This window comes from Mus musculus, chromosome 5, assembly GCF_000001635.26.
Source record: "Mus musculus strain C57BL/6J chromosome 5, GRCm38.p6 C57BL/6J".
NCBI lineage: Eukaryota > Metazoa > Chordata > Mammalia > Rodentia > Muridae > Mus > Mus musculus.
In genome coordinates this window covers 127982663-127997036 of record NC_000071.6, presented here as the reverse complement: position 1 = coordinate 127997036, position 14374 = coordinate 127982663, and the positions used below count along the sequence as shown (strand labels likewise).

The window sequence follows — 14374 nt, the reverse complement described above, 5'->3', positions numbered from 1 at the left end:
CACCTTATTCCGGGTCTGTAGTTCTTACCCAACTCGCACCAAGGGCTCAAGTTTCATCACAGATGCTGGGCATCCAAGATACCTGTTTATACAGACAAGATGTGATCTCGAACAGTCTGTAGCCCTGGCAAGGATACTAATGTGTCTGTGGCATACAGATTGGATTTCTTTCTTTCTTTTTTGGGGGAAGGAAAAAAACCTCGCAACAAAAAGAGATGTATAAAAATAAAATATCTCTCTATCTCCAAGCGAATATGTTTAAGAAAATGTCACGAAGTGGAGATGAAAGATTTAGTGTTATTTTCTCCCCCTGTTTGTCTGCTGTAGCGATTCCAGCTCAAGTGTGGAAAATGCTTTCCCATCGGGAGTGGAGGGGGCTCCCCAAAGATGTCAAGGGCACTCACTGCTTTTAGATATAATTTTGCCTTTTATAAACAGCCGATTTCCCATCCCCATCTCTACTCTCACTGACCCCTCCCACTTTGGAACATGGAAAAGCCTTCTTGAACTGTGGATAACAGGTGACGTACACCATAAAAGATCCTGTAAGTCAATCCAGGTAAAACAGAAGTAGAAATATCATTAAAACAGGAGTAAATGGGGTAAGATTAGGGATTTGCCTTTTAATAAATGAAACTTAAAACCTAAGAGGTAAGGTTATTTCATCTCAAATACACTGATCGTATAATTAGAATGCCGGGCTTATTCTTAAAGACCAATATGAACTTTGTGGGAGAGGTGTTCTCTGTAAGAGAGCACTCCTTCCCTTTAGAACCATTCTGAATGGTTCTAAATTCATTCTGAATGAGTAGCTATGCTGCTGGGTGAAGTTTTCTTGGGTAGACATTAAAAAAAAAAATCTATACACCCCAGATAGCACACCTTAATAAGACCACACTCAAGCCAGGCTGAAGTTTAATTGGCATAACTCAGAGGAGCAAGGGTGGGGGTTTACTTACTGGAACATGAGTGAGGGGTTACTTACAAAAGCAAAGAGGAAGGGTTACTCACAGAAGCATGTGTGAAGTTACTCACAGGAGTATGGTCGGCTTACGGACAGCCACAGTGGCAAATCAAAGCTCCCATCTGTCAGGAATAGCTCACTGCTTATGTAGTTTCTTATGTATGTGGGTCTGCATGAGTCCTCCATTGCATAATCAAATGTCAATGGCACCAATCTTGTGTGGGTCTCCTGCAAGAAATCGCAGAGGCTTCAAGAAGGCATGGGCAGCATCCCACCACATACATCTCCATCACATTTCTCCCTGGGATTCTGCTTCATACTTGGAGGTGATGACTTGGGTCAAAAGGGATCCAACATGTCAAACTTCATGTTGATTTTTACCTTTTAACTCTGCCATTATCCCTATTTGTCAGTCATTTGGTGTATTGATAGGTGATATAGGTAAGACCTCATCTAGAGACTTGACCCTGTCCTGCATAAAGGCTGGCTGTGTCTTTGCCCATCCTGATAAACTGGAGTTTGATGCTCCAGATACAAGGGCAGGGCTTGAGAGGACAGATGTGTGAGGATCTCTCACTTAAAAAAAAGATCTCTCATTCTGTTTAGCATGCTGACTTTGTCATAAATTTTTGTGGAATCCATAATTTATCTAAAAGAATGCCTCCAGAAGCTGGAAAGAACCCAGATGCCCCTCAACAGAGGAATGGATACAGAAAATGTGGTACATTTACACAATGCAGTACTACTCAGCTATTAAAAAGAATGAATTTATGAAATTCCTAGGCAAATGGATGGACCTGGAGGGCATCATCCTGAGCGAGGTAACCCAATCACAAAGGAACTCACACAATATGTACTCACTGATAAGTGGATACTAGCCCAAAACTTAGTATACCCAAGATATAAGATACAATTTGCCAAATGCATGAAACTCTAGAAGAATGAAGACCAAAGTGTGGACACTGTGCCCCTTCTTAGAATTGGGAACAAAACACCCATGGAAGGAGTTACGGAGACAAAGTTTGGAGCTGAGACAAAAGGATGGACCATCTAGAGACTGCCTTATCTAGGGATCCACCCCATAATCAGCTTCCAAACACTGACACCATTGCATACACTAGCAAGATTTTGCTGAAAGGACCCAGATATAGCTGTCTCTTGTGAGACTAGGCAGGGGCCTAGCAAACACATAAATGGATGCTCACAGTCAGCTATTGAATGGATCACAGGGCCCCCAATGGAGGAGCTAGAGAAAGTATCCAAGGAGCTAAAGAGATCTGCAACCCTGTAGGTGCAACAACATTATGAACTAACCAGTACCCCGGAGCTCTTGACTCTAGCTACATTTGTATCAAAAGATGGCCTAGTCGCCCATCACTGGAAAGAGAGGCCCATCGGACACACAAACTTTATATGCCCCAGTACAGGGGAACGCCAGAGCCAAAAAAATGAGAATGGGTGGGTAGGGAAGTGGGGGGGAGGGGGGGGTATGGGGGACTTTTGAGATAGCATTGGAAATGTCATTGAGGAAAATCCGTAATAAAAAAAAAAGAATGCCTCTCCTCTTCCTCCTCTTTCTCCTCCTCCTCCCCCTCTTCTTCTTCATCCTCCCCTACTTCTCCCGTCCTCTTCTTTTTCCTTCTCCCCTCACTCCCCTCTCCCTCTTCTTCTGTCCCTCTCCTCCTCTTCCTTCTACACTCCTCCTCCCTTCTCTTCATTCTCCTCCCCTCTTCCTCTCTTCCTTCTTCCCTCCACCTCCCCTCTTCTTCTGCCATTCCTCTTCACCTCCAATCCCTCCTCCCCTTCCTCCCCCCCACCCCGTTTTCACTGCAGCTCATCATACTGCTCTATTTCAGCTAAGATCATTTTGTACTTTTTAGTACCAAAAATAAATAAATAACCTTGGTGCCTGAGTTCTTACCCGAATGGCAGCCTTTCATAATAGGGCCTACCTATGCAAACTTCTATCATTCCACTTTACATGTTGTTTCCAACCAGAATGGCCTTGGGTCAACTCTTATATACAAACTTTCTCATTAGCAGTGAGGAGAGGTACTTGACTACTTCACATTCTCATATTCTCCTTAGAGGAGTATCTATGTATTGAAGTAAATCACATTTTATTATTTTTAAAGGTTATTAATTCATCATTTTTTCTCATGATAAAGATCATGAATTGGCAAGCTTTTCCTGTAAGGAGTAAGACAACAATATACCAAGCTTTGTAGACCATGTCTGCTCTATGTTGTCTAATCTTTTTTTTTTTCAAAAATTAAGAACCTAGAGCTTAATTTTCGCTTCAAAAATGGTGCATAAGTAAGCTTTAACTCACAGATGACTGGCCAGCCATAGCTGTCTGCCGGGGGTTGGTTTTAAAGACTCGAGAGGCCTTCCCACCAACCACTCAGCCACATCTCCTGACCCTGTCAGTCCCATTATTCTTAAGGCTTCCAACCATACCACAGAGCTTGCCACAGTTACCACTGCACTATGCTGCCCTGTTCTCTGCACACACACACACACATGCCCTGGTCTATGCAGCCCTCTCTCTTTGGAGTGCTCTCTCTACAGTCTCCCTACTAATGCTTTATAGAGATATAGAGACTTCAGCCCCAGCTTGCTGTTCCCTTCAAGACTGCCCTGGACTTCCCTGACAATGCAAGGTTCTTGAAAGTCTCTTCTTCCAGCAAGCCCTTCTGCTCTTCTTCCACTCTTACAGCTGTGGGCCTCTGCTTGATGGGATAACATTTTCCTCAATGTCCTCTTTCCACACAGGCTAAATGCCTGTGGGTTCTGCTTCTGTGGTTAGCCCTTTGGGGTGGTGGAGGATGCACCAACTGGAGGTAATACTAATGAATACTCCTACAGTGCCCAGTCATGAACTGGCACAGGCTGCATCTACATAGAGTTTGGGTACTAGTGCAATCCCAGTTACTCTAATGCCACTACCTGATCATAGCCTTCAATGTATAACTCTAGAGTCTAAGTCTCTATCATCCAGAACAACAATGAGCAAACAACGAGAATTCCAGAAATAATATGTCAGTTGCTGACTGACTGACTGACTGGTGGTGGACTGAAAGGGACTTGGAGAAACATTTCCCATTGTAGAAGTAATCTCTCTCTCTCTCTCTCTCTCTCTCTCTCTCTCTCTCTCTCTCTCTCTCTCCCCACTCTCCTTTTCTTCCCCAGAATGACTCTGGTCACCAGAGAGTTCACGAGAAGACAAATTTATAGTGACCAAAAAAAAAAAAAAATCTCATTACAAAGTCTATACATTAAAAGGGTTGTGTGTATTTTACTTCCTCATAAAAGGTCTTGTACTGAAAATGGTAATGAAGAAGCCAGAAGAAAAAAAAAAAGGACCAGTGATGGAAAACTTTAATAGCTTGATAATGTCTGAGGAGAAACAATTTGCTTGAGTAATGTCCCCATTTTAATCTTGAATGAGGACATGAGAGGAGAGACAAGAAAGGAGGACAGTGGTCCTTCCCATGTGGGGAGACATCTGGTCTCTCCTGTCTGTGTCACATGCAAATTTCCCAAATGCCACTACATGCAAGGACCACACTGCCATGGAGAGTCCTTCTAAAGTGGAGCTGAGCCTGGAGTAAGGCTCTCTGTACTTTCAGCGGTTCCATGCTGCTGTTTGGGCAGAATATTCATTAATTGCCTTTGGTTTCTGTCCCAGTTTGTTTTCTATTGCTGTCATAAAACATGGCCTAAAAGCAATCTAGAGAGGAAAGTGTTTTCATTAGCCTACATCTCTGATCACAGCCAATCACTGAGGAAAGACAGGGCAGGAATCTGGGACCAGGAACTGAAGCAGAGGCCATGGAGAAGTGCTTCTTACTGACTGCTCCCCATGGCTCACGCAGCCTGATTTCTTACATGTGCACAGGGGATGGCGCCACCCACAGTAGGCTGTGCCCTCTCACATAAGTCATCTATCAAGAAAATATACCACTGGCTTGTCCACAGGCCAATCTGCTGTGGACATTTTCTCAAATGAGGTTCTTTCTTCCTCGATGACCCCAGCTTGTGTCAAGTTAACAAAAACCTAGGACAATTATCTCTTTATTTTGAAAATTCCTTCATTTTCCCTAGAAGGGACAATAAAATGAAGATTTATTAGTATCTGAATTCCAGAAGAAATTGTTTATGACACCCATTGAGGTCTTCAGAAAAAAGACCCAGCCCAAGACTGTAGCCCTTCCCATAAAGTGTAGCTGCCAGGAGAGGCCACATTGGGGCGCTAGATTATGAGCCTCATCACTTTGACTCCTCTAGAGGCAAGGACTAAGTCATCCAACTTCAGTCTCTGCTAAATGGTGAAGTCTGAATGAATAACCCCTCACACACTTTCAGGTCTTTGTACTTATATGTCAGTGGGGTCTAAAAACTCCAAAAGAATTAGACTAGTAACTTTTCTCATTCCTGGGTGTATCATGGTTCACTGTCTCAATCCATCATGGAGGGGGAAAGCATGGCTACTGTTCACATCTAAAACACAAAGGCGAGTCCCTCACCTCCAAAGCTTCCATAGCCTCTCTAAGGCAGTGCCCCCTTCTAAAGAGCAATTGTTCAAACACAATCAAACTGGAACAGGAACTAGCCAAGAAAAGCCAGCCACAGATCATTAGCAGTTAAAGCAGTTAGAGTCCAGGGTTGAGGCATGGGGTGGTGAGTAGGGTTGTATATGGGAGAGTGTGGACAGCTGAAGGGTTGGCGCAGTCTGTGCAGTCCCATGAGCCACCATTTCTAACCCTGTCTGGCATTCAGTTGACCTTGTGGAAAGTGTTTGGAAATGGGGTGTCCTGGGAATTCATCTCAAAGGGTTTCCTAAGGAAAGAACAGCTCATGTCCTAGACCAGCCCCCAATCCCCACCCCTCCTCCCCTCCCCTCCACCTCTGGCTTGACTTTTGTTTTCTAAAAGTTCACCACTTTATACTTTAGAGGACCATCTGGAGGAGCCTATGTTGGGAGTGAAATTTCACTCTCTGTCTTCCCCACCCACTCTGCCATGTTACTGCAGCGCTCACACACACACACACACACACGCCCTGGAAGCCAGGCGCCCATGTGGGTGTCTGCAGAGTAAAAGCTGGATCACGAGAGTGCTTCTGGCCATAACGTAATAGAGTGTTTTTTAATCCATAAAACAGGAAAAACAAATACAGGCATTATTAGGATGTGATGACTGGTGTTCTGATTAAATTGTCAGCTCCACACACCTGGGAGAAGGGGGACATTAAACTGAGGAATAGTTTTGATCTGATGGGGTTTGGCCATGACTGTGAGAAACTCTGTTGATTGATTATTGATGTGGAATGGCTGTTCTCTATGGAGGCACCCTCCTTAAGCAAATGGTCCTGAACTGAATACTAATGCTAGCGAGCATAGTGGCTGAGAGTAAGCCAGCAAGCATTTCTCTGTCGTCTCTGCTTTGATTCCTGGTTAAGTTCTCGCCATGAGCTCCCCTCAATCATAGACCTTGACCTTGAATTGTAACCTTAATTGACCCTTCCTTCCCTGTACTTGATGGCTCCCTGTCTCAAACTTGACACAAGCTAGAGTCGCCAGAGAGGAAGGAGCCTCACTTGAGGAAAATCTTCCATGAGCTCCAGCTGTAAGGTATATTCTCAATTAGTTATCAGTGGAGGAGGACCCAGCCTGCGGTGATGACAGGTGCTATCCCTGGGTTGGTAGTCCTGAGTTCTATAAGAAAGCAGGTTGAGCAAGTCATAGGAAGCAAGCCAGTAACCAGCACCCCTCCATGGCCTCTGCATCAGCTCCTGCCTCCAGGTTCATGCCCTGTGTGAGTTCCTGTCCCGACTTCCCTTGTTGATGAACAGCAATGTGGAAGTGCAAGCCAAATAAACCCTTTCCTCCACTAACTTGCTTTTCTGCCATGGTGCTTTGTTGCAGCAGTAGAACCCTAAGACACTTCCCAAGTTACTCTTGTTCAGAGTGTCCCGGGGGAACAAGAGAAAGGGGACTGGAAGACTTAGCATCCTGAGTTCTCAGCTATTAATCTCGCTCCCACCCAAGGGTCATTCTGTGTATGGTGTTTGATCTTTTCCAATGCCACGCATGGCAAAGCATTCACAGTTAATGCTCTAGTTTTCATGCCTCTGCTTTGATTTACTGACACATCACAGGATGCACAGAGTTGGAAGAGGACCCTAAAGGCAAAGTTAATTTCAAAGTATCTTTCTCTCTCTCTCTCTCTCTCTCTCTCTCTCTCTCTCTCTCTCTCTTGCTCTCTGTTGTGGCTGGCACAGTATGCTTTGAAGGTCTATGACATCGCTTCAGTTGTCGACTTGACACACCAGAGAAGAAGAAACCTCAATTGAGGAATTGCCTCCGTCAGATTGGCCCATGGGCAAGTTTGTAAGGGCATTTTGTTGATTGACGTAGGAGGGAGCATCCCACTCAGGGTAGTACATCCCTGGGCTGGTGGTCCTAGGCTGTATAAGAAAGCTGGCTGAGACAGCCATGGGGAGAAAGCCAGTAAGCAGCATTCATTCCTCCATGGCCTCTGCTTCTATCCCTGCTTCCAGATTCCTGTCCTGATTTCTCTCTGTGATGGACTGTTATCTGTGAAGACAAATAAAGCCTTTACACTCTACATTGCTTTTAGATGGTGTTTTATCTCAGTAACTGGTCTCCTAGAGAGACAAGGACTGAGGTACATAGTTTACATACCAAAGCAGACCTGGCCTCCAGGTTCTCCTAGCATCCCTCAGTACTTACCTTTCTCTTTTTGTGCTCCCACTGCGCCCCACCCCCACCACCATGGAGAATTCCCTGGCCTCAATCCTTGGGTCCAGAGAACTCACCCATCAGAGAGCAGCTTCCCAATAAACCTACCTTTAATATAATCTTATTTGACTCAAATTGGCTCATTTCACCAGCAGCAGAGAACTAACCTATCAGTAACAAAGAAGCATATGGGAAAGGCTGGGTTGTTGGTTGTCCTTTCTTCCCTCCTCTTTGGAGTTTAATGGGTTGTATTGATTGATACCTTGCCAGCTCCCATTTATCCCATCTGTTCCTCTCATGGGGTGTTAGGATTTCCTGTGTTCTCGTGAGGAAACTGTCTTCTTCCTGTGTCTATAGTATTCCTCTACTCATTGTCTGCAGTACCTCTTTGATCGACATCATTTTTTTCCAATTTCTGCTCGTCTTGAAATGTTCATATTTCTCCCTCAGCTTTACAAGACATTTCTGGACTAGCAACTTAATTAAGAGTGATTTTTTTCTAGCAATTGAAATATATTGGTTCATGCTTCCCTGGCTTTTAGGGCTGCTGATGAGACATCTGGTGTATTCTGACATCTGTGTCTTTGTATGTGAGTTGGGATCTGTCCACTACAGCTTTTTGTGTTGTGTGCCTTTTACTTTCTGTTTTGTTTTGTTTTGTTTTTATATTGGCTATTATGTGTCATGTTATAGAAGGGGTTATCTCATCAGATCTATTTGGCTTCCAAATGTCTCCTGTGTTTCTCTATCCACCTCTTCCTCAAAGTCTGGGGAACTCTCTGCTGTAATTTCATCAAATTCATCGTCTAAACCCTCTAGATTTTATCCCAGAGGCTTTCTCTACCACAGACAATCTCAGTTTGGTCTCTTGAATGGTATCTAAGAGTTCTTGCACAATTTTATCGTTTGTGTTCATTTTTTTTCCATATATACGTTTCTATGCACTGTCTCTGCCTTGGCTACCACTTCTGAAATCCTCCATTCTTCTGGCCAAGCTTGTCTGTTTATAATACTTTCCATTGACCTTTTAATTTAGTCTTATCGGTTGATTTACCAGATTTTCTTAGTCTATCACAGTGTGTCAATTTACATCATGCTTGCCATAAGTTATGTGACTTGTTCCTCTGTGTGTTCAAATTCACACCCCAAGGTACTGAGCCTTTTTCCACCGTGGTCACATTCTGCTCTGGCTCCTGACTGGATGTCCTTACTTCATTCCACTGCTCATTGGAGTCTTCTGTTGGTCCTTAATTTGTTTTTAAAGCAAGACTCTGGAATCTTTTTTTTTTTTCTGGAATATCAACTATTTTCTTATCTTTGCTTTCTGGTGTTGAGACCGTCAGCTTGTGAGAAACAGCCGTGCTTTGCTGGCTCCTGGCTTCTGTTTGCTTTGAATGTTCTACTCAGTTGTTGGGATGAGTCCTTTGATTAGTTGCATTTTTTCTTTGTTTTATTTTATTTTATTTTTTTCCAATGCTGGGGACTGAACCTAGGGCCTTTCCCTTTCTAGGTGAGGGCTCTGCCACTGAGCCACTGCCCTGTTTCTTCTTGTTTTCTTTTATGAGTCTCCTGATGGGTTGCTATGACTTTGTGTGGATGTTGGCTGGAGATTAAGTAAACTGCACCCACATAGGTCTGAGTAATAATAGCAGCATGGGAAGATGCTGCGACCTCCACCTGTATCCTCACAGTGGTCCTCATCCTTCCTGGTGCTTTAACATAGTTCCTCATATTGTGGTGACCTCCATCCATAAAGTTATTTTCATGGCTACTTCATAAGTGTAATTTTGCTTCTCTTATGAATCATAATGTAAGTATTTTTCAGAGACAGAGGTTTGCCAATAGGGTCTCAATTCACAGGTTGAGAACCACTGCTTTAGAAGGTTCACATACAGTATCACCAGAGTTCCTGTTGCAAAAACAAAAGCAAAAACAAAAACGAAACCTCTTACTTTAAAGTATTTTTTAAGAGATAATGATCTCAATATTTAACTAGTGAAGTAAGAAAGGAATGGGTGAGGGGGAAAGTTGAGTTATACCCAGGATGAGAGAAGAGGGTGTGTGCCTTTAATCCCAGCACTTGGGAGGCAGAGGCAGGCGAGTCTCTGAGTGTGAGGCCAGCCTGGTCTACAGAGTGAGTTCTGGATAGCAAGGGCTATATACAGAGAAGCCCTTCCTCAGAAAAACATAGAGAAAGAGAGAGGTGGAGAGAGAGGGAGAAGGGAGAGAGGGAGAGGAAGAGAGAGAGAGGGAGAGGGAGAGAGGGAGAGGAGAGAGAGAGAGGGAGAGAGAGGGGGGAAGAGAGAGAGAGAGGGAGAGAGAGAGAGATCAGGTACACGATGAGCAGTAGAAAACTTTTGTCTATAGGATGGAGAGGAAGAAAAGGAAACAACACAGACTTTTCTGGTGAGGCACAAGTTAAAACACGATAACAAACCAAAAGGCAGAAGTGGAAACTTTATAAGCTTAATAAAAATACTAAAAATTTAATTCGAATAAAAATAATAAGAGCTGGAGAGAGGGCTCAGTGGATAAAGTAATAACTGCCAAGCCTTAAAAGCTGAGTCCTGGCCTTAAGGCTTATGTAATGGAAGGAAAGAGCCAACCTCTGGACTTCTTCTGACACCCACGCGTATGTGGTGGTGCACACATATACACACCACACAGAGAGAGATACACACTCACACCAGACACATACATACACACCCCCACACACACATACATAAATGCACACACTTATACCCACACACTCATACATCTACATACACACACAACTCACACCACACCACACCCACAAACAAATGTAACCCCAAAATATAAGTATATAAACAAAAATAAAATTAAAAACAGTAAAAAATTAAAATGCATAGTAAAATCGTGAAGCTTGGTGGCACATACCTTCATTCTCAATATTTAGAAGGCAATGGCAGGGTTTGAGGCCAGTCTGTTCCACATAAAGAGTTCCAGTCTGGCCAGGGCTGCACAGTAGGGCCCCGTCTACAAAGAAATAAAACATAACCGAAGACAGTGCACCCTCCATCTATACTTCTTTCTGCTTGGGAGATGTGCCTTCTGCTGCTCACAGGGCAAGGCTGCTGGTGTCCGGCATTCAAATTATATCAGAATTCCCTCTCTGATTTCCTCAGGTTGTAAATTACACCCCATCTCTGCTGCTTTGGCAGGGATGCAGGCAGTGCAGGGCTCTTTGTACCTGAGGCTCAGAGGGCATGTGAAGGTTCACTGTGTTTGCCCTTTTCAGCCTATCAGATTAACTGTAGCACATCCCATGCTACAGCATCCACCACAAACTCCCATGCTCTGCTAAGACTTCACTAGTGATGGGGGTGAGTGTTAAGGATAGTGGAGGGTGTTGTAAGAAAACGGAATCACCCCTCTGCTGATGTCACCTCTGTCTACACTGGTAAGCATCTACCCTGCCCATCAGGACTCTGCACTGAGTTCGACTTATACTTCCACCAATCCTGGTCCCTTTCCTCTCCAGGCAGTGGTGAGAGCGGGCTGTACACTTCCGATCTCTCTGGTTCAGACGACTCAGTCTACTGGGCTTTGCCTACCCCCCACTGAGACCTTGAATTCAGCTTCTGATTTGGGTTTCCAGCATCTAAACTGTCAGGCTCTAGTGAGAGCTAGTATCCAGTGTTCTTGAATTGACTCTGAACAGGACTAGGGCCAGCAATAGCACTTTGGCATGCAAGGTGTGTGTGTGTGTGTGTGTGTGTGTGTGTGTGTGTGTGTGTGTTTGTGTGTGTGTGTGTATGTGTGGTGGGGGTGCCTTCTTCCTTCCTTGTTTCTGTTCTCTGTGTCTCTTCCTCTTGTCTCTGTGTTGGTGGCTTTTATCTTGGCTTCTGTCCATCCAATCTCATGATCTCTAATTAGCCATCTTAACCTTGTTTGTTCTCAGGAGCTCTCCCTGAGCTTTTCCTGTGAGAGAGATTGAGTGTTGGGCGGTGTAATCGACATGTTTCCATAAGCCAGTCCTCTATGAAAAGGCACAGCAGATAATAATAGATGACATTGTTCAAAGACACTTCTGTGAAGATGTAAAACTTGGGTCGCTAGAGACATGTCTGCTCACTAACGATGCCTTAAGAGCCCCTCTCAGCCAACCCATCCGAGTTCTCACCTCCACTTCTTTCATTTCATCCTCAAGAAAGGCTGACACGAAACCATTTTCTTTCTCACTTGTCACAGAGACGAGCAGACATTGTAGTGAAAAGAAACTCTGAAGAGACAGAACTAGCCAGTTAATGAGACGAGCTAAGGGCTGATAAAATAGTTCTGGTCATCTACCCAGGATCCAATTCCAGAGCATGCCTATGGGCACTGAGATGTCTAGATGTCTACCAACTAGCATTTGTCAAAACCACGCCTGTAGCCAGGTGATACCCGATGAATTCTTCGTGTTTATCAGCCGTAGGCTGACCCCTAAGCCCACATCCTTGCGTATCTTCTGTATCCCTGCAATGGTGCCTTACCATCTGTGGGATATAAGGCCACAGTATCCTTAAAATTCTGTGCATCTGAATAAATGGTCTGTGGCTTTGAAATGAGACCAACATAGCCAGTGTAGATGTTTCTGGAAATCAGGAAAGAGCAGTTCTTGGTGGAACATGGGTTAGAGAGTGTTTGAAGAATGCAGCCATTGTCCTAGGGAAGCTGAATAGCTCATAAGAGGGAGCTACCCTTAAATGATGATGTCAGAGTCCTTGCAAGGGCTTCTAAGCTTGTGGATGGTGGTCAGTCCTTAAATTGCCCAAGACTTGGGACATATAAGCACAGGTGCCGTTGAAAATCCACTCTGACACAAGTGAGTTCTGCACCTCAATTTCTCACCTCTGTTTTCCTTCGTTCTACCCCACAGTGTGGCTGATGCCTCCTATGAAGTCATGAAGATTGATATCGAGGTCGAAGCACCCAGTGACCCACCCACCACACAGCTGGTCACGTGGCAGGTTGAATACCCAGGAGAGATCACCTCTGACCTGGGAGTGTCCAAGATCTATGTGAGCCAAAAGGACTTGATTGAAGTCATACCACTAGCCATGGTAAGAAAGCACTTGTGGAACTGGAAATGGGTAGTCTCTGTCCTGTGATCCAAGCTTAGGGGTCAAGGATGTCAATCAGCAAGCACCAAAATGGGGACAAAAATGGGACTGTGAAGCCCGTTGCCAATAGCCACCTGTATATGTTCTGAGTAATATTCTTTAAATTGTACTTTTAAAATGTAGTCCAGGTAGTAGTTATGAGCCTATCTTTAAATGAATATTCTGGGTGATGGATTGAACATGAATGGTATAATATAAAGGCTTTCAAACATGTTTAGTGGTGCAGAGGGCTTGGTTTAAGTTTTTATGTGCTCATACTGAGATTCAAGGAAGGCTTGGCTCTCTATTCATTAACATCTCGGTGGTTTGACACTTTCATAAGGAACAAAGAGAACAGGTTTTGAAAGGTGGTGGAGTATTCTCTGCAAAGAGTCCTTCTCTCCACAAGAGAAGAACAGGGCTCAGGGACACATTCATCTTGCGCTGAGGGTCTGCTGGTTATCCACTGGCATTAGTCACCTGCCTAGAATGCAGGAAAACAGAACTCAATTCTTGTCCTCATTTATAAGCCTTGTGTCCTAGGTTTCTTTCTTCTGTTGTAATGAACGCCAGAACCAAAGACAACTTGGGGAGAAATGGGTTTATTTTCATTACAGCTTACAATCAATCACTTAGGGATTCAGGGCAGAAATTCAAGGCAGGAACTGAAGCAGAGACCATGGAGAGACACTGCTTACTCACTTGCTCCTCATGGCTTGCTCATCCTGCTTTCTTATATTATTCAGGACCACCTGCCCAGAGATGGCCCCACCCATGATGGCCTATACTCTCCCATATTAGTCATCAATCAAGAAGATGCCTCTCAGATATAGGCTAAGATTTTTCACAACATACTTTAATAACTGTTCTTAAACACTTCAACCTCCCTTTTAGCCCACTGTCCCAAGGTAGGGGAGAAAGATGGTTAACAGGACAAAGAGGATGTGGACCTGTTTAGAAGTCATTCTTTGGGAACAATTCCAATCTTTGTTGTCAGGATATCAGCAGTCCAGGCTAGAACATCAAACACGAATCAGTAGTGGCAGTCCATTTTGGTTGGCAAACACCAAACATGAATCTATAGCAGTGGCTCAATCCAGAAGGAGCTGTGAAGCTCTGCCAAATTGGCATGGGTCCATAGAAGCTGCAAGAATCAGCTGTAATACCATGAGAAGTTCTTTGGTGAGTTACTCTCTACAAAGTAATGCTAAGCAAAGATCAGTGAAGACCAGCAAAGCATAGCAAGGTGAACCAATGCAAGAGCATCCGTTGGGCTCTACTTATAATCTTTCCAAACATCACATGCCCTCTCGAGTGTCTACCCTAGCAAAACATCCTCTCACATGTCTGCCACAGCAAAGCATCCTCTCACATGTCTGCTTCAGCAAAACATCCTCTTCCAGCTTCCAGAAAAAAAAAAAAACATTAAATGACACAACTGAGTCTCCAAAGAAACAAGAAATTTCCACTTCACTCAGACATGTCCACAGGCCAATCTGATGTATGCATTTTCTCAGCAGAGATTCCCTCTTCTCTTAG

The 14374-nt window shown here is 44.1% G+C and overlaps 1 protein-coding gene across 1 annotated transcript in view; it reads left to right on the top strand.

The window, feature by feature from the left end:
- Tmem132d (transmembrane protein 132D) overlaps positions 1-14374 on the top strand; it is a 649587-nt gene that overhangs the window by 436041 nt on the left and 199172 nt on the right. Inside the window, exon 4 of the mRNA NM_172885.2 lies at positions 12613-12796. Coding sequence (NP_766473.1) covers positions 12613-12796 — 184 coding nt within the window. The remainder of the gene's footprint in view (positions 1-12612; positions 12797-14374) is intronic.